General features: G+C 60.7%; 1 protein-coding gene across 3 annotated transcripts in view; it reads left to right on the plus strand.

Moving 5' to 3' along the window:
- The window catches only part of CELF3 (CUGBP Elav-like family member 3), a 47,258-nt gene that overhangs the window by 11,922 nt on the left and 15,332 nt on the right, over positions 1-20,004 (plus strand). For all 3 annotated transcript variants that reach the window (XM_074939097.1, XM_074939094.1, XM_074939095.1), the window contains exons 3-4: positions 576-658; positions 19,469-19,517. In XM_074939097.1, coding sequence (XP_074795198.1) covers positions 576-658; positions 19,469-19,517 — 132 coding nt within the window. The remainder of the gene's footprint in view (positions 1-575; positions 659-19,468; positions 19,518-20,004) is intronic.

Genomic DNA, 20,004 nt, shown 5'->3' on the forward strand with positions numbered 1-20,004 from the left:
GTGCGCACTGAGGCTCAGAGAGATGAAGGCCCAGATCCTCAAAGGGAATTAGGCACTTAACTCCCGTGGACTCCAATGGGAGTTAGGCACTAATTCCCTCTGTGGATCTGGCCCAAAGAGACTTGCCCAGGGGCATGCAGGAGTCAGAGGCAGAGCTGGGAACTGAGCCTAGATCTCCCAGATGCCAGCTGAGTGGCTTATCCCCTTTCCTTCCCCTTTCCCTTCCAAACCCTGCTGGGAAAATCCACCCCCCTCCCCGCGCCCCCGGGCAGATGCATTGTACTGAGCCAATCCAAAAGGGGACACACGGGGCTGGTATGGGCCTTGCCAACCTTGCTGTCCCATTAGGGCTTGGCTCAGTCCTAGCCCCCCATCCCCGAGCCTGGGAAGCTGGGTTCACGGTTCCCCCTTTGGCCCGTGGGCCTGAGGGCGGAGCCCGGCAGCCCCGTTGCTACTGTCCCTTTGTCCCAGGAGCCCTTTCAAGTGGGGGAGGATTCGGGGGGGGATCTGCCGCGTCGGGGGGCAGGGAGCCGAGGCACCCGTGACCCTTCCCCTCTGCTTTCTCTCTCCTGCAGGATGCGCGTTCCTGACCTACTGTGCTCGAGAATCAGCCCTCAAGGCGCAGAGCGCCCTGCACGAGCAGAAGACGCTCCCAGGGGTGAGTCCTTGCAGGGTGATGGGGGGGGGCAGGGGGCGGAGGGGGCGGGACTTGGGCAGGGGAGACTCTCCGTTATCTCTGACTACAGCTGCCCAAACGTCAGTGCCAACCCCCAGTGCCGGTGTGTCATGCCCCCCCCCCGTTCATTAGCATTTGTGATAACCAGATGGCCGGCTCCATAAAATCTCCTCGGCGAGATACGGGTTTGACTGGAGTCTGGGTTGGCGGTTTGGGCCCTGTCACTGGCGTGGGGAGAGGGGAGGGGGTGATTTCCCATGGGGCCACCAGCTCTGCCTGGCTCAGGTGAGGGGGGTGGAGGGAAGGGACCACGGGAGGAGAGTGGGGGGTGACAGATACACCCTCCCGTCCACGGGCATTGGTCGCCTGCCAGCGTTGTCGGAGTTCTGATCGTGACACCTCCTCTCCCCTGTACTGCCCTCTGCCCAAGGTGACTCGCTCCCAGCTCCTGAAACTTAATGGAAAGGCAGTTTGGGGCCGGCTCTCTTGCCGGCTGGGGGTTTCAGGGTGCCAGCCGGTGGGTGCTGTCATGGTGCCAGGTGGGCGTCTGTGCCCTGGGGCTCTGCCAGTCAGTTTGAATTGGCTTTGGAGCATTTCTGGTGCCGGGTTGGCAGCTGAAGAGAGCAAAGTCCTGTGTGTGGTCCCAGGCACAGAAGTAGTCCCACTTGTGTGCCGCACCCCTGCACTCCAGGGACCCCCGTTTCTAGAGAACAGAGCCCAGTGCTGAGGCCCAACAAACTCATTTCACTCAGGGGCCACCAAACCGCTGACAGCACCACCAGCTAGTCTGTGCAGAGCAGGGCTTTGAACCAGTGACACCTACCAGTGAAAGCAAACTCCCCCAAGGCCATACTCCCAAGGCCAAGTATAGAACCCAGGAGTCCTGGACTCCCGCTTCCCTGCCTAGCTATATCACACTCCTCTTCCAGCGCTAAGACTATCCTGCTTCCCTGTAGGGGGAGCGGCTTAGTGGGGGGCCACCCCCAGGCCTGAACAGGGGCTGGGGGCTCATGCGGAGACATGGCCCTTTGCTTGGGCACCTAGCGGTGCAGAGAATTAGCAAGAAGCTGCCCGCAGCTTCCCCCTGCCCTCCGCGAGCTTGGTGCGCCAGGGCCCTGGCAAGCTGACGCGCCCGGGCCAGGCGCATCTGGAAATGCGTCAAGATCCTGACTAATGGGAACTCTGCTGCTGGCGGACCACGCACACATGTGCGCCGTGAAGCCGGCTGGCGGGATTGGCGGATCTCAATCACTTTAATAGGACGGCTGTCAAATGGGAGCACCACGCCCCCTTGTCCTGTAGCAATACCTGTCGTGTCTTCCCTGCCAAACGCGAGCAGGGCTTGATGTTTCCCCGGGGTGTCTGGGGAGCGGGTGGGAGGTAAAGACACCGGGGACCTGGCTGATCCACGAAGGCCCCCTCAGGGGAATCAGTGGTAGAGGAAGGTGCCCCGCACTGCTCAGGATTTCCATTTTTTGGCCTGGTCTCATGCTCCCTCCCACGGGAAAACCACTGCCGAGCGGCGCTCTCTCCCCGCTCCCTGCCCTGGGGCCTGCTGGCTGAGCAGGGGTCCAATGCTCGGGGGTCCTTGGCAGGGCTGAGCTCTTGGGGGCTCTGGCGAGTCCTTGCAGGAGAGATCTTTAGCCTGGTGTCTCCCAGTCCGGGTGTCTGGCCCAGGGTGACCCCGATAGCCACAGAGTCAGACACCTCAGGGGCCGCGGGGCCTGAATCCCAGGCTGCATGGTGCAAGTCCCCAGGGCCCCGATCCTCAAAGGTCTTGAGGCACCTAACTCCCCACCACTGCCCCGCATCTGCCACTGATCCTGCTGGCCAGCCCCAGATGCGGTCCCAGGGGCTTTAAGCCATTGTGGTCCAGACGCTGTCCTTTTGTTAGGGCCTCTGGTTGGCAGTTTGGTCCTAAACACCAACGAGGATCTGGGCCTCTCTGGGCCACCACTCCCTTGTGCACAATGGGAGGAACAGCCCTGCCCTGCCCTGCCCCACAGTATGCCAGGGGTGGGGGCCTGGCAGAGACAGAACTGAGACCTATTTTGCCCCAGGGCTTTCGATCCTCTCCTGGGTGTGATGCCCACCCTGCCATCCCCTGGGGCAGCCAGGGAGCTGTATGGGACCCTCCCCAGCCCCAGGCAGGCGGTGAGCAGAGCCTCAACTTACTTTGGACCCCGCGATGGGGAAGGGGCTTGGCCTGTCTAGAGCTGGGCCCAGGACCTCAGCTGAGCATGCCGCGTTGCCTTGGTTTATTGATGGAAAGCCACAAAGGCCGAAGGTCTCCCTCTGCCCTGGAGGCCTGACCCCCCAATCTGGCTCCCTATGTCCAGGAGCGGGGCGGTTTCCACACAGATCGTGACTTGAGATTTCCTCCCTTCGGTGAGTGGGGAGCAGCGAGCCAGGGACCCCAGCCCTGCCCGGGAGCAACGCCCTGCAGGGGGGACTGGCAGGGAAGCAGGAGCTGGCTGAGGAAGTGGCCGGGCTGCCCAGGGCGGGAGGGCAGGGCGCTGCCAGGGAAGGTCTCCTGTCCCTTGGAGAACAACAAGGGCATATAATAAAGCCCCTCCATACCTCTGGGTGGGAAAACAGGCCTGATGGAACCACGGCACCAGGCTGGGAGGAGAGAGGCTGCTTGGCATCCCCATAGCAACCCTCGCGGGCATCTCCCACCAAGACACCAGCTCCACTGGGGGCGGATTTGCTCCCTCCACATCTTCCCACCCCACTGTGCCACGCTCGAAAGAAAGGGCGACATCTCCTGCTTGTCCTACCCCCCTCCACTAGCTTTCCATCGTCCCCCCCGAAGCACAAACACAGCATCCAAGTGCATTTTGCCTGGGGAGGGAGGGGGCCAGATATTTTGTTTCTCGCCTCCTCCCTTCTGAATGTTGGGAGCAGATGCTGCAGAGTGGGGGCTTTGTCTCCGGAGATTCCCTTTATTCTGCTTTTTCCACCCCCTTTCGCCACCTGCTTTTCTTCCCCGGCCCTTTATGTGCCGGTGGATTGCTGCGTGCGCCTGTGTCTGATTGGGTTTGGAGTGTGTAGCCATGGAGCTGGGAGCGTAGCCTTTGGGTGTGTGTTTCCCTCTGCGTGTGTGTGTGTGTGTGTGTGTGTTTAGCACGAGTGTGGGATTGTGTGTGTCAGGTGTGGACACGGTTCTCTGTAGCTTTTAGCCGTGTGCCGGCGTGATCTCATGCATGTGTGTCTGTGTGTAGAAGCCCACGTTTATAACACACTTTAAGTCAGGTTTCAGAGTAACAGCCGTGTTAGTCTGTATTCGCAAAAAGAAAAGGAGGACTTGTGGCACCTTAGAGACTAACCAATTTATTTGAGCATGAGCTTTGCTCAAATAAATTGGTTAGTCTCTAAGGTGCCACAAGTACTCCTTTTCTTTTTACACTTTAAGTCAACACTACCCTGTCCCGTGCGTTAGCACCTGTGCAAAGTAGGCATGAAATGCCACGTGTTACACCCATTTGGGGTAAGTGCCCGGGCCTGGTGCAGGGCGACAGGGAATCAGGGCACGTGGCATGCGAGCGCGTGCGTGTTTTTAGCATGTGTGCGTCTGTGTGTCTTTTGCCTACCTCTTATGGCGGCTCCTGGTGTGTGTGCATGTCTGTGTTTTCTGTGTCTGGCAGGGGTTGGCTTCTCAGGGTGTGTCTGTTAGCCTGGGGCTCTGGGTGTGTCTCAGTGAACGTGGGGGGGGGGGGTTTAGTGCATAGCATTGCTAGCAGGTGTGGGTATGGAACCCAGGGGAGACTGTGTGTCATGGTTGGGTCCCCGCTGGCCTGACCCACAGGCGATGGGAGTTGTTACCACCCCAGCTACGTAGCCTGCTCTTAGAGCTCGCTCAGGCCCGGACATTTCAGCTGAGACGGTGACCATCACAGGGTGCCCCTCTTGGTGCAGCTGTGTCAGCTCTCCCGCTGCAGGGCGTGATGCCCACCGTTGCCTGGGGTGGGGGGGTCCCCAGGGAGCAGCCCCCACAACGTAGGGTCCCTGGGGGAGGGAGAGATATGGTGGGTTTTTAATGCCCCCCCAAACACTGCCATCCTGGCTCTGCACTGCACCCCCCGCCTCGCTCTCTTGTGCCATCATTTTGAGTGTGCAAAGAGGGAGTAAAGTAGTACCCATCACAAATGCCCCCGCCCAGCACATTGGGAGGAAGGGGACACCTGCTTTGCACAGGTGTGAATGACGACCCCAGCGGCAAGACAGACCCTGGAGTCACTGCTTGTCTCTAGACCCCAAGTTCTAGGCTCCATGCCCCACCATGCTTCTGGGTCACTAACCCCGCTCTGGGTCACAAACCTCATTGGCAGGAACAGCTTATTGTGGGGGAGGGGAGGGAGTCTGAGACCCTGGTGGGGTGCGGGGGGAGGGGCGGGTGAAATACCAAGTTGGGAGGAATCCAGGACAATGTTAGGGATCAAGGTGGCATCTGCATACTGTGCTTAGAGCCATGGAACAGATTTGGACCCACCCCCGCCCCTCCCAACACACCCTGCTCTAACCATTAGACACTTCTCCCTTCCCATGGCTGCTAAGAGAACCCAGGAGTCCTGACTCCCAACTTCCCACTCTAACCATTAGATGCCATTCCCTGTCAGAAATAGGAGCAGAATCCAGGAGTCCTGGCTCCCATTCCCTGCATCTGCAATTCCTCAACCTCACTCGACTTCCAGAGCTGGGGCCAGAACCTGGGAGTCCTGCCTCCCAGCCCCCCTGCTTTACCCAGTGGACTCTACACCCCTCCCAGAGCTGGGGACAGAAACCAGGAGTCCTGACTTCCAGGTGCCCCATCTCCTGCTCTACCCACTAGACCTCACTCCCCTCCCAGAGCTAGAAATAGAACCCTGGCGTCCTGGCTCCCAACCCCCTCACTACTCTAGCCACTAGACTCCCCTCCCCTCCCCTCCCAGAGCTAGAAATAGAACCCAGGAGTCCTGCCTCCCAGTCCCTCCCCCTGCCCTCTCACCCACAGGATCCCAGTGTGACATCCAGACTTTTCCCTAGTAAACGCTGTGTTGTGTGTGTGTGTGTGTGTCTGTCTCTGCTGTTTCCCCCACACACACCCGCTCCTGCTTCTTTCCCCCACCCCTTCTCCATCCTGTCCCTTTTCCCAGCACTCCAGCTTTATTGTTCCTGTCTCGCTCGCTGTCTCTTGGGTTGATTTAAAGGAGCTTCCCACTTGGCCCGGCAGCTGTTGCCCGGGCAGGTCAGGGTGCCTGGCGCCGCCCCCTCTCCCAGGGCAGGTGGTCCAGGGTCCGGGTGTCAGTGGGTGAGAGGCTGTGTGCTGGCTGGGAGAGGAGAGGCTTGAATTTTCAGTCCTTGCAGGGAGGTGTCTATAACCACTCCATGTGCAAGCAAGCTGTGCCCATGTAAGGATGCACACGCATGCAGGGGTACACGTGTGACCATTTGCGCCTGTATGCGTGGGGGGTGGGGGGATGCAGGTGCCGGGTCGCGTGTGCGGCACACGTGTGCAAAGGGATGCTGCGTGCCTTTGCGCCTGCGTACGAGCAGAGGCATGTGCTGGCCCATGCAGGGCGCGTGTGCGTCCGTGAGGGAGGGCGCGTGCACGCGTGTGCATTTGTGGCAGGGCAGGAGAGGCGGGCGCATTTGCCGGCATGTGCCAGGGGAGGCGCGTGTGTTCGTGCGTGCGAGCAGGGGATCCGTGTGCGTTTGCACGTGCGTGCAAGCGGGTGGAAACTTCCGGGGCCGAGCTGGTCCAGGGCCTCAGGTCCAGCTGAGTCTTTCCACTCGAGTTTGCTGGGTCTCTGCCCACATCCTAGCTGGGGGGGTCTACATCTCCTGTGCCCACCTGAGCACTGACTGGTCCCCTGGTTGGCATCCCTGCCTGAGAGACTGAGTGTTGAATGGGGCATAGAAACAGCCATATCCTAGTGCCACCTGCTAGGCATAGCCCTGGCTCAGCTGATCTGTGGGTAGCAAATGTGCCCGTCACCGCAGCGTATGGGAGCGGTGGTTGAAGGGACCCAGCACTGGCAGGTTCCCTTTTGTTTGGGGAGGCCGCGGGTGCCCGGCTGGGTTATAAATAGCCCCTTCTGTTCCTGGCGGGGCACGGACACCAGGAGCCCGGTAGCTAGGTAACCAGCAGGCAGATAATGACTCGTTGCCAGGTAAACATGGTCTGCGGGGCAGGTGCGCCGGGGACAGGGGGCGGCTGAGCTAACAAAGCCGAGGGCCTATCCGGGGGGGGACTCGCCCGCAACATCTGGGAGCAGCGACGCCAGCCAGTCTGTGCGTGTGTCTGGGGCCAGGTCTGCTTCCTGAGCAGCTGCCGAGGGGGGAGGGCTGGTGGCCTCGCGGGGCCCTGTGCCCGGGCGGAGGTACACGGCGGTCTCATCTGAGCATGTTCCCCTCCCAGGAGTGGGAACCGAACCCAGGAGTCCTGACTCCCATCTTCCACTGCTCTAAGCACTGGATCCCACTCCCCCCTGAGAGCTGGGAATAGAACCCAGGAGTCCTGGCTCCCAGCCCCCCTGCGATAGCCAGTAGTCCTCACTTCCCTCCCAGAGCTGGGCAGAGAACCCAGGAGTCCTGGCTCCCAGCCCCCTGCTCTAGGACACATACAGGGATCCGTAGCCCCCATGATCACTGGCTCTGGGCTCCTTCACTCTAATGGGGAACAGGGGGCTCTGCTCCCCTCCCCCACAGCCGAGCTTGCGGGGGTGGGGGACAGCAGCTGACCCCCTTGTTAGGAGGAAATAGGGCCAGGGAGAGGGGGCAGCTCTGACCCCCTCCCCAACAGCCTGACCCTGCTGACCTCTGACCCCAGCAGCTTCTGTGAGCCCCAAGCCATGAAATATCCTGCACCCCAGATGCCCTCCCACTCCCTAACATGCCCCCCCTAGCCTCCACCCCTCACATCCTCTCCCCATGCAACCCCTGTACCCCCCTCCCCCACAGCCAGCTCCCGCCGACTCAGAGTCTCCTTCCCAGCACAGCTCTGTGGGATCTAGGGCAGGGGGAAGCTCCCAGCGTGGCTGGCTTGTAATAGCGGGGAGCAATGGGACCTTGGACCTTAAACGAAACCCATTCCTGCCTCGCCCCGGCTGACCCCTGCCCTGGCTGTGGGATGGAGACTAGGGCCGCGTGGGCTCATTCCCAGATCCGTTTCCACTAGCGCACTGGCTGGTGGTGTGCGGCCTGGCAGCTGCCCCGGGGTTTTCCCGACGGCCAATTCCAGTAACCAGCGCATGCCCCCTCCCTGCCCTGGTGCAAGTCAGGATTGAGGGGCACTGTCAGAGCTGTGTGGACGGGGAGCCCAGGGCTGAGATAGCAGGGGCTGCGGGTCAGGATTGAGGGGCACCGTCAGAGGTGGGGGGGCAGGGCTGGGATAGCAGGGCACTGCGGGTCAGGATTGAGGGGCACTGTCAGAGCTGTGTGGTGGGAAGCCCAGGGCTGGGATAGCAGGGGCTGCGGGACAGGATTTGGGGCACCGGCAGAGCTGCGGGGGAAGGGCTGGGATAGGAGGGGGCTGTGGGTGGGGATTGAGGGGCAGTGGCAGAGCTGGGGCAGGGGAAGTTTGCACAGCTCTTCTGCCCCAGATGCCTGTCCCCGGCCAGCACTAACCACTTCTCATTCCCACCACAATTCACCCCGAGCCCTGAACCACGCCTCCGGACAAAGGGTGGCCTGGGGGCTGGGTTCAGCTTCACTGGGGCTGAGGTTCCAGGGTGATCTATTGGGATCTGCTGGGATCCTTCCCACCCCCCAGCCCCCGGGATCACTTTATCTTGGGATGCTTTACTATAGCTCTGCTGGCTGCTCTCCCACTCGCCCCTCCCTCGTCCCCTGCCCTGGATCAGGTCCCTGAACCCCACCAGCCAGACGGTGTTACTGCTGCCATCCGGCACGGGGCTCGCACTGCACGCCGGGACCTAAGAAGCTTTCAATTTGATTGGATAATCCCAGGATTTATGCGTGGTAAATCCCAGGCGAGGCGGGAGGGGCAGGTGGGATTTGGAGGGGTGGGATTAGAGCAGCTGCCTTCTGATCTGGGGGGCAGGGGGATCAAGTCGCTGGCACGTCCTCAGCCCGACCTGCGCCAGCCAAAAACCACCCCCGCGAGGAGGCCAAGCCACCCGGCTCCACCCTCACTCAGAGGCTGGGTGGCAGCTCCTGGGGTCACCCAGTGACTGGGGCCTCCTGGGGTCTCTGTTTTTGTGCAAGGCAGCTCAGAATCTTCTGCCTCTGGGCCACGAGTCTGGTTCCTCCTGATTGTTTAAGAGACCACTGTGCAAACCCAAACATCCCCTCCCTGCAGAGGGCTCCCGGGCCCATGACAGAACAGAGAGGAGCACATGGTGCCTCGGGCTGGGGCGGGGATCTGGTATGGAGCCGTGCAATCCTTCTGGGGGCTTGGGTGGGATGGGCTGAAAGCTGTATCCCCCAAAGGGCCAGTCCCTAATTTATTTCCCCTCTTCGGGGTATGTAGCACCTGACGGGTTTTCATTTCTAACAGCCATTAGCTCGCTAGAGAGTTCTTGCTCAGTACAATAATTGTGCTCTCCTTTCTGGTTAATAAGGGAACAGGGAATTTTCCCCTCCCGGCTGAGGGCATCAGGCTCTCAAATCTGGATTCCCAGGCAGTGGCCCATGCCCCCGCGGTCCCACAATGCACTTGGCCAGCTTGCCAGTTCTGCATGAGGTTGGGGGCTGAAGGGAAGCACATTTCTGCCTGGCCCCAGCAGTGGTGAGGTCACGTCTCCACGCAGGAGAGCTGGAGAGTTTGTAGCTAACTCCCATGAAACTGCCCAGCCCTCCCTCGAACCCAGCCGCCGGCTCTGAGTCTCTTGTGCCAAGCGCTCCATCCTAGGATGGTATTTATTACCATGGCCACTGCCCCTCAACCAGTTGCCCCAGTTACAGAGGGGATGGTCTTGACAGCAACAATTACCCGATTGCATGTCTCTGTTCAGGGGTTTATCATCAGGTGTCACAAACGGTAACCAAGATCAGAAGGCCCCGTCGTGCCGGGCACTGCCCGGACACGGAGTGACCGAGATCAGGGCCTCGTTGCACTAGGTACTGCCCAGACCCGGAGCTCTCTGGCTGAATAGACACAGGTGGGAGGGGAGACTGAAGCCCAAAGAGGAGAAATGATTTGCCTGTGGTCAGTGTCAGTCCTGGAATTGAACCCAGGCATCCTGCTTGTAGCCCAGTGCCCTCCCCACTAGGCCCAGCTGTCTCTCCTTTAGCATCTCCCAGCGTCTCCCTCGTCCCACGGCTCCCAGATGCTGGCCACGCCGGGGCCCAGCAACGGGGGACACTCTGCTGCAGCCAGTGGCAGGGCCACCATTTTGCACCAGCTGTCGTTGATCTGTTAGGACACTGGCTCAGTCCCGGATCTCAGTGGCTTGGCCGGGTGGGATCTGATCAGAGAGCCGTGGCTTGGCGCGTGAGCGGAGACCACGGCCCAGCTGGGCTGGCTCTCCCCTGAGCTAGCTGCTAAGAGCAGAGGGAACCGCTCCGGCTGGCTAACCTGAGCTGCTGCCTGGCCCAGCCAGAGTCGCTCTCAAACCCCAGGTCGGTCACACAGGCAGCCTGGCCACAAACCGCACCAGGCCTCGGCCAGCCGCCTCCCTCTGCCTATGCCAGGATTTGAACCTGGGCCCTCCGTCAGGGGGACGCCACCACCCAGCTCCCGCCAGCCCCTGCGGCCCTGGGAGCCTGGCTCCCGTTTCCAGCCCCTGGGGCGGGTAGGCTGGGAGGAGAGAAGGGATGGTACCGAGCAGCAAAGCAACTCTGCTGGGGTGCCCCTCGTGGGACGGGGGTGGGGGGTCCCCTTCCTCCCCCAAGTGTCTCCTGCAAACAAAGGGGAGGAGCTAAGCCCAGCCCTGTTTTCATTCTCTCTAGACTAAATTAACCCTGAGGAGCCCACTGGCCCGTGGCTGGGAGTCCCCCAGGCCAGGAGCAGTGTGTCGCCCCCACCCCTCACTTAGAAGCTGTCTGAAGCCCAGGCTAGGCAGTGTAGCCAGCAGCCCCCCCCCCCGCCCCACCCCAGGTGGTCACCCGTGGGGACATGGGTAATCGCTGCATAATCCCCAGGCGCTGGCAGGGTCCGGAGGGGCAGGAGAGAGGCATGCCCGGGCCACGCTCCTTTTCGCTGTGCGGCTGATTCCAGCTGCCTGGCGTCTCCTGTGCCCTCAGGGCTGCTCCCCAAGGACAGAGGGGCTCCCCCCTGGCGCCAGCATCCAGAGGGGGACACCTGAGACTGGCAAACAGGCAGCAGGGCTTGTCAGGGCTGAGCCCCAGCGCCTCTTTCATTACTAATGAAGCACTGGGTGAGCCCCCACCCCCAGCACGACGCCCGAACTGGAGGGCGCTGCCCCGGTGCAGGAGCCGGCTGCCACAGTGGGGGCACTGGAAGGGACTCAGAGTGGTCCTGGAGGAGGCACCTGGCATGCTGGGCCAGGCAGAGCTGGCACGGGCTGGGCCTGGGATGCACCAACCTGTTACACGGCACGGCCAGCTCACAGATGCTGATGGTCTCTGTGGTACAGGAGGGCTCCGGCTCCAGCTGCCCGGACAACCCTAGGGTCCTGAGCAGGGGCACAAAGCGCCAGCCGGGTGACCCTCTGGGGTGGCTGGGCCCAGCGCCAGCCACCGGGGTGGTACATGGCAGGGTGTTGCTGTGTTAATTATAGGCCACGCCCCCCAACCTAGAGCCAGCCGCATCTCGGTGCCAGGCAAAGGGCACCTAGCCCTTGTGCCCCACCCCAGAGACATCCAGCAGAGCTGGGTGAGCCATCCCTATAGAAACAGCTGCCCCACCCCAGAGCTTGCCGCATCTCAGTGCTGGGCAAGGGAACCCAGAATTACTACATGGCTGCATGTGGCTGTCAGATGAAGGGTACCTGGTACATTTATAAGCAGCCCCTGCGCCCCACCCCAGACATGGCCACATCTCAGTGCCAGGTGAGGGAGGCCTGTATAAGCAGCTGACAGGGGATGGCTATTTAGCGGGGTTGCTGGCGGGGGGGGGAGGGCGCGTATTTCTGCCTTTTCCCCTTGGGACTTCCCCCCACCCCCAACCTCCCACTTGAAGATTTTGGAGATTTTACACACACACCCCAATCTTTGTTTTTCTTCCCCTTTGCTCAAATCGTCCCCCCACCCTGGCATTGTTTGTAAAGATAAATGGTGATGTCAGCGTGGTTACTAGGTAACGCAGTGGGTAAATTGGGGCTGAGTGGGCGGTTGCCATGGTTCATATTCTCCGGTTGCCATGGTTACCAGGCATCTGCTGGTTTTTTCTCCCCCTGGCGTGACGGCCCCGCGAGGTGAGGTTGCAACGACTTTGTCATGGACGCAGAAAGCGATGCGGCTCGTGGGGTGGGGGGGGGCTCCCCAAAACCCCAGCCCGGGCCTTGAGCCTTCCCGGTGACGTGAGACGCTTGAGCAGGGGTATCAAGGTGCAATTAATGCTCCTTCCTTGTCAGCTCCCGAGTTCCCGGCTCATTGTAAAGCCCCCCGGCTAATCAGCTGATTCGTGCCAAGAACACCTGCTATGGAGGATCACGTGCCCCCCTCCCCGCCCCACTGCCCTGCCCCCTTTAGCTGCGCCCCACAATGCCGGCCTGCAGAGATTTGCTCGTGCAGAGCTCCAAATGCTTTGGTTTTGGCGGGGGGGTGCAAAAAGCAGCGTGTCTGAGCTGCCAGGATGGGGCGCGATTCCCTGCCGTGCAATGGGGCTCAGGGCCTGCAACCTAGCTGGTTTGCCCGGATGTACAGCCACAATCCGACCCAGGCGCTGAGAGCAGCTCCCTGGGGGGCAGCACCAGCCCCTGCCGGCGGTGTTCTGGTGGTGGATCTCCACGTCCTGCCAAAGCCATCAGCGGCCCCAGCGCTGGGGGACAAGGCCGGCTGGATAGCACCAGCCCACGTCTCCCCCCAGCCCTCACCTCCAGAGACATCCATCTCCAATGCCCTACCGGTAGTCAGTCTCTGTGAGCAGCAGGAGTGGGGATTTTGGCTGGCTGCTTGAGGCCTGGCAAGCTCAAGTCTCTATGGGGCTCCCCATGCGCCATAGAGCATAACCCTGCAGTGCTTCACTGGGGCTGGTGGTTGGCATGGTGGGGTGGCCACATCCCAGCCACAAGGGTGTTATCATGGGTAAGGGCTCCCTGTATAAACAGCCGCCCCCCCCACCTCAGAGGTGGCTGCATCTCAACGCTAGGCCCTGTGCTCTCTGTATAAACAGCTGCTCCACCCCAGAGGAGCCAAACCCTGCCTGGGGGAGAGCAGCAGACACATCCATTTCTCCCGAGGAGCAGCAGCTGTGTTGCAGTCCCTGGTGCTGTTCTCTTGGGCTGTCTCCCCTTTCCCAGGTGATGAGTCCATGGCCCTTTGTCCCCCCCCCCCACCCCCCACTTCTGCCAGCCACGCGTGCTCCCTGCATACAGTGGGGTCACCCCCTCCCCAGTGCGCCCCGCCAGCTCCCACGTCTCCCCTGCTGGCGCCGCCAGTTGCTGTGGGGGTTAATAGCTGGGCCCCCGGGCCCCAGCACAGGGGCCAAACACAGAGCGGGACTCTGTCAATAGGAGCCTTTGCCCTCTAGGGTGCCGGTTCAAATCCAGCCCAGGGCAGTGGTGCCAGCCCTGGTGAAATGGGCGTTGTGGGCCTGTCTCTGTCTGGTTCCCCTTCACCCCAGTTTCAGGAGGGAGTGTGGTGTGGTGTGGTGTGGCCTAGTGGTTAGGGCATGTCCCTGGCACTTCAGAGAGCTGGCTGCTATTCCCACCTCTGCTGGGTGACTGTGCGCAAGTCCCAGCCCCACTCTGTGCCTCAGTTTCCCCTTGTCTATTCAGGCTGCAAGCTCTTTGGGGGAGGTGCTGTGCTCAGCTGGGGCATCTGGATGCTACCGTCATGCATATTCGAATAAAGAAAGACATGCCCAGAGAGCTTCGAGGGTCACCAAGCTGCCCTCTTGCCCCCTCAAGGTGGAGCAAGGCTGGGGTCGGAGGGAGGCCTAGGAACCTCACCCTGGTTAGGCATAAGCCGAGACCTTTGATCTCTTGGTCTGTCTTGCCAGGACCACATTCCCGATGCACTAAATGGGGCTGAAAACTCAGGGACGCTGCCCCTCTGTGGGCTGGGCCCGTCTTCTGGCCTATGTGCCCAGTTGCCAACCTGCATGCCTGGCTCAGGGCGCCACGCCGCTCTGAAAAGGCCCAGCTCCTTGGGATGTTGCCAGGCCCTGTTGTTTTTTTTACCACGAGAGGAAAAAGCGGTCCCCATGCTGCACCGGTTGCTGTGGCAACCAGAGATAACCTGGCAACAAAGCAAGGCAGGAGGACGTGGAGGAAGATGCAGCGCTGGGGAACTGGGGTGTGTTTTCTCTTGCCAGGCGGGCAGGGGGGTGCGTCCGAGGGGTTTACCTGCTCCTAAAACAGCAGTGAGTGACAGGCCGCTTGTGAGACGTGTCTGGGCAGGGGGCCGGGATCTCTGGCTAGACACTTCGCAGGGAGATATGTGCCTTTGAGATGGATGGCTGGAGAGATCAGATTAGCGGCTGGATGGACAGTTATGGATTGGCTGGAAGGACAGGTGGATGGATAGGTGGGGAGATGGATGGATGACGAGATGGACAGATATGACAGGGAGAGGTGGATCCCACAGACAGTTAGAGCCAGCAGGCAGATAAATAGCCCGGCTGATCTGAAAAGGGCTGGGGGGTGAGGTTGCCAGACAGCCCATGTCTAGCCTGCACTGGGCCGGCTGGTGAGACAGCATTTGCTTTGAAGCTAGATTCAGCCCTTTTGCTGGGGAGGCCGACCAAGCAGGATGAAGGGAAGGGGGTGCAGCCCTGCTGGGGTGTCACATACACACCCTGCGCCATCTCTGCCTGATCAATAGAGCTCAGTATCTTAGTAATAATTGATCCATTGGGCAATGAGCAGGGCTTTAATTACACTGATTGGGTGGGATCCGTGCCCCCCCATCCCCGCCCACCATGTATGTCCTCCCCGGAGAGACACAAGGTGCAAAGACAGGCAGAGTGGGTGGGCAATGCCCTGCCAGACATGCCAGTTGCATCACAGGGCACCGGGATACTGCAGCGTCTGGCATCGCCCCCGCGGCCTTCAGTCCCCAGCCCCCAGCCCCAGCATGGGGCCAAATAGCCACGCTGGCATCCTGGCAATGCCTCTGCCTGCCCATGCCTGTGACCAGGTGTGACGATGTGACGCAGCAGGGAGGGGGGAGTGTTGACCTGGGAATGTGCCCTGGGGACGGGAGACCTGAGAGCCTGTCACCTGAGCCAGGAGGGGGAGGGGGAGGTGACACCTCTGCCCAGGAATGTGGATGGAGGCTGCAGCAGGGAACCTGCTGGGTGGGTTTAGTTTCAGTTTGGGGCTGGGTGGAGGAACACAGGGAACCCCAGGGCTGGGGTCTAAGCTCCCTGCTCCCCCAGAAGGACTTCACTGAGGGGTCCTGGGTGTACCCACAAGCTCTGTTTTGGACTGTGTTCCTGTTGTCCAATAAACCTTCTGTTTTACTGGCTGGCTGAGAGTCTCAGTGAATCCCAGGAAGAGGGGTGCAGGGCCTGGACTCCCCCACACTCCGTGACAACTGGTGGCAGCGGTGGGATCTACTGCACCCCGTGAACGGCGCTTCCTGCAGTAAGTGACTGGGGAACAGTAAAACGAAGGGGGATTGACGGGGACCAGGCGTGCTGAAGATTCAGAGAGAGACGGTTTCAGGGGGCGGTTAACCCCTGGGAGTGTGTGACCAGAGAGAAGGACTTTTGCAGTAACAGGGTCCCCCGGGGGATTGCAGCGAGCGGTCCCAGGGGCGGAGGAGTCTGCAGCTCGACCCTGGCAAAGAGATGGTGACCTCAAGAAGGACTGGCACACTAGGGGCTTTTCCTGGAAACCGTGGACAGCTGCCCGGCCTGCGAGTGGCCAGCCGGGAGATGTACGCTAAACGCCTTAAGAGCGACCTGGTGGAGCTGTGCAGGCAGAGGGGGCTGCGCGTCGGGAGGTCCACCAAGGAACAGCTGATTGCCCAGCTGGAGGAGAGGGATCGCTTGGATGACCCGATCCCTGTCCCTGAAGGAAGCCGCCCGGCGGACGCAGCGTGGGCCCTGGGGCCTGACCAGGCTGGGAGGGGTCAGACTGCTGCCCAGGACACCCCGAGACCCTTCCTACCTATGCCTGGGGGAGGGGTTGTGGGAAGCCCAGCGAATACCGAGGGCCCCCTGACCCCAGCAGCCAGCAGGGGATCCTCCCAGCGGAGCTCCCCATCCCTGGAGCGGATGCGGCTGGAATGGGAGAGGGAGAGGAAAATGAGGGAGCTGGAGGATCATGAAAAACAACGTCAACATGAGGAGAAACAACGTCAACATGAGCAGGAGGAGAAGGAGAAACAACGTCAACATGAGTAGGAGGAGAAGGAGAAACAACGTCAACATGAGCAGGAGGAGAAGGAGAGGGAGCGTCAGGAGAAGGCGAGGGAACGTCAACATGAGCAGCAGGAGAAGGAGAAACAAAGGCAGCATGAACTGGAGCTGGCCAGGCTGAGGAGCAGTGGGGCCCCGGCTGCGGTGAGTGAGGGGGGACCCAAGACCTCAAGGAGCTTTGATAAGTGCTTCCTGGCCCAGCGGAAGGAGGCTCTGGTCAGTGGCCCAGTTCTAGCAAACCCAGACTTTGACAAGCCCTTTGTGGTGTTCACCGACGCCTCCGACACGGGACTGGGGGCGGTGTTAATGCAGGAGGATGAAAAGGGGGAGAGACACCCCATCGTGTACCTGAGCAAGAAGTTGATACCCCGGGAGCAACACTACGCGGCCATCGAGAAGGAGTGCCTGGCCATGGTGTGGGCCCTCAAGAAACTAGAGCCCTATCTCTTCGGGCGACACTTCACCGTGTACACCGACCACTCTCCCCTGACCTGGCTGCACCAGATGAAAGGAGCCAACGCCAAGCTCCTGAGGTGGAGCCTGCTCCTGCAGGATTACGACATGGACGTGGTCCACGTGAAGGGAAGTGCCAACCTGATAGCGGATGCGCTGTCCCGGAGAGGGGGCCCCGAACTTCCCCAGGTCACTGGTCACAGTGACCCCGCTCAGTTCAGTCTCGAAGGGGGGAGAGATGTGACGATGTGACGCAGCAGGGAGGGGGGAGTGTTGACCTGGGAATGTGCCCTGGGGACGGGAGACCTGAGAGCCTGTCACCTGAGCCAGGAGGGGGAGGGGGAGGTGACACCTCTGCCCAGGAATGTGGATGGAGGCTGCAGCAGGGAACCTGCTGGGTGGGTTTAGTTTCAGTTTGGGGCTGGGTGGAGGAACACAGGGAACCCCAGGGCTGGGGTCTAAGCTCCCTGCTCCCCCAGAAGGACTTCACTGAGGGGTCCTGGGTGTACCCACAAGCTCTGTTTTGGACTGTGTTCCTGTTGTCCAATAAACCTTCTGTTTTACTGGCTGGCTGAGAGTCTCAGTGAATCCCAGGAAGAGGGGTGCAGGGCCTGGACTCCCCCACACTCCGTGACACCAGGCTGGGAGCGCGGGATCGATAAGCACAGGTGCCCTCGGGTCCTGTGGCTAGTAGGCAAATCCGGAGCCTTTTTCTTATTGATCTTCCGGATAAGTTGTGTTCCTGCTCACACCAGCCCTGTGGTCAGTCAGCGGGGCAGCGCTGGGACTGCACGTGGGTCCAGGTAAATGGGGGGCTGGGGCCACTGTCAGCTGGTGTAGCTGCATTGAAGTCAGTGGAGGCCACTGGGGATCCGGCCCAATGCCTTAGGGAAGGATGGATGGGAGGAAAAATGGCCCAGTGGTTAGAGCTATTGTGAGCCCTGTGTTCAGATCCCTGCTGTCCCATGCACTCCCTGTGTGACCTTGGGCCAGATCCTCAAAAGTCCATCGGGTGAGGCAGCGAACTACTGGCACCTCAGTTTCCCCATCTGTGCACTGGGGATAAGAGCCCTGGCCTGCCTCTCAGGGGTGCTGGGAGGGTCAATACAGGAAAGATGGTGAGGCGCTCGGCTGCCATGGTGACCGGCCCAGACCAAGGGGCTAGCCCTGATTGACACCTGTCTGAACAGACTCACACCCCTACGGTTTCAATGTGGCCTCGTTTTGAAGCCCCCCAGCTCCTGGCGTATTGTGAATTGGGCCTAAATCTCTCTCTCAAAGGTGATCACCAGTCACCTCCATGGAGGCCCGAACTGCCAGGAGCGTGGGGAGAAAGGGGCTGGCCAGGGCACGGGCTGCTGGACTGAGAGCCAGGATGTCTGGGTTCCATTCTTCCCTTCCCATGCCTTTGGCTGCTCCCCTGCCTGGTCATGGCGCCCACCCACTTTCAGGATCGACCTGCTCAGGATCAGGACCGGGACCCCCAAACTTCCCAGCGTCTGGAGATGATGGTCACCCCTGGGGTTTTGCTGGCGCAGTTGCTCCCCGGCTTCTGCCTGTGGGGTGTCTCTCTTCCCAGATCCCCTTGCTCCGGGCGGTGCTCTTGGGGGTGACCAGGCATCGCGATAGTAAGGGCTGTGTCTTATATATGCAACTCTACCACCACCAGCACCCCGGAAAAAGGTGTCCTGATTTTTCACACTTGCTATCTAGTCACCCTAGCTGCTGCGGGGGGGAGGTTACGGTATTGCCATGCAGTTGGAAGGGCGGGGGGGCTGCCTCCCCTCCAAGCTGCTGCTTTCCTTTAATATGATTACAGATGCTTTTACAGAACTGTCCCAGCAACCTGCTGAGTTAATCTCATGGCTCTGCATTAACCCTCCCCTTACCGGCTGGCTTTGCTCCAGGAGGGAGCATGGTGGAGGGCTCGGCAGGAGGCGTTCCCCCCTCCCAGTCAGCGCTGGACCCAAAGCCCCAGCGCGGCTCTAGGGGTCACGGGGCTGCAGGGCGCAGGGTGGAGCCAGTGTTCCTGCAGGGAGCCGGGGAGGAGGGTTTTTGACACTGGATTTGGGGGTGTCAGTGGTTTCTGCTGGCTCCTTCCCCCACCAGCTTGTGTCCAGCCAGGCCAGGCCAGCTCCGGAGCCTTTCCCCACTAGGTGACCAGGATAGATCTGGCCCCAGGTTGCAGGGACTGGCTGGCTCCAGGGGGCTGGGAATGGGACATGGGGCCTTTCCCCTCCAGGGGGCTCCGGCTCTGATCCAGCCCCAGGGCAGGAGACTGGGTGCTTCGGGAAATGGGACACGGGGCCATTGCCCCCAGTTCAGTTCCAACCCTGGCTGTTTGGTGAGTAGCCAGGGACAGGCGCTTGGCTGGCAGCACCGCAGAGAGGTCACTCCTGAGCTGGCTACAAACCGAGCTGTCCTTGGGGCCCAGGGTGGGACCCTCCTGGGCAGGGCTGTGGCAATAGGTAGGGAAACTGGCCCTGTGCTGCGCAGGCCTGGCTCTCCCGGGTGTCACCTGTGCACCTTGCACTGGATCAAATCCACACTAAATAAAGGGGACCCAGGACTCCTGGGTTCCCATTCCTGGCTGTGGGAGGGGTGTGTTATCTAATGGTTATAGCTGATGGGACTAGGAGTCAGGACTCCTGGGTTCTAATCTGGGCTCTGACTTGCCTGGTGACTATGGGCAAGTCACAGACACACCCTGTGCCTCAGTTTCCCCTCTGTATGATGGGATAAGGCTCTCTCTCTCCCTACGAAGGGATCATGCCTCGTTGTTGGGGGGTGGGTGGGGTCTGGCTGCTGGATGGTTCCATCTCCGGCGGGGGTGCCCTGCTCTCTGAGCGCCAGGGGCTGCCTGCACGCGTCCTCAATGTTTCTTCTTTCTCTCCCCCTTGTAGATGAACCGGCCGATCCAGGTGAAGCCAGCAGACAGCGAAAGCAGAGGAGGTACCCACCGGGCGTGGGGAGGGGGCAGGGCTGCCCTGGAACCCCAGCTACCCCTGGTTAAACCCCCACCAGAACAAAGGGGTAATTCCCTGCCCCGACAGGACCCCCACACACACTTCCAGCATTGACCCCGGGCCTCCCAGTCTCTGGGGAGCAAAGCTAGGATCAGATGGGGGGGGGTGTCTTCCAATAGTCCCCCCTTCACATTCCTGGGATTCCTGACTGGGGCTTTCCCCACCCTGGTCTCTTGTGACATCAGATTAATACTGGGCAGGGCAAACAGTGCTCCCTGCAGATACCAGGGGGCTGGCTAGATAGATAGATAGAGGGGGTGTATGGAGATAGATAGATAGATAGATAGATAGATAGATAGATATGGAGGGGATGGATACATACATAGATAGATCAGCCAGGATCTAGGGAGACAGAAAGACAGACAGATTAGCATTCTAGCATCTAAGGATAGGGACAGACAGACAGAGCAGGG

This window comes from Natator depressus, chromosome 24 (assembly GCF_965152275.1).
Source record: "Natator depressus isolate rNatDep1 chromosome 24, rNatDep2.hap1, whole genome shotgun sequence".
Lineage (NCBI taxonomy): Eukaryota > Metazoa > Chordata > Testudines > Cheloniidae > Natator > Natator depressus.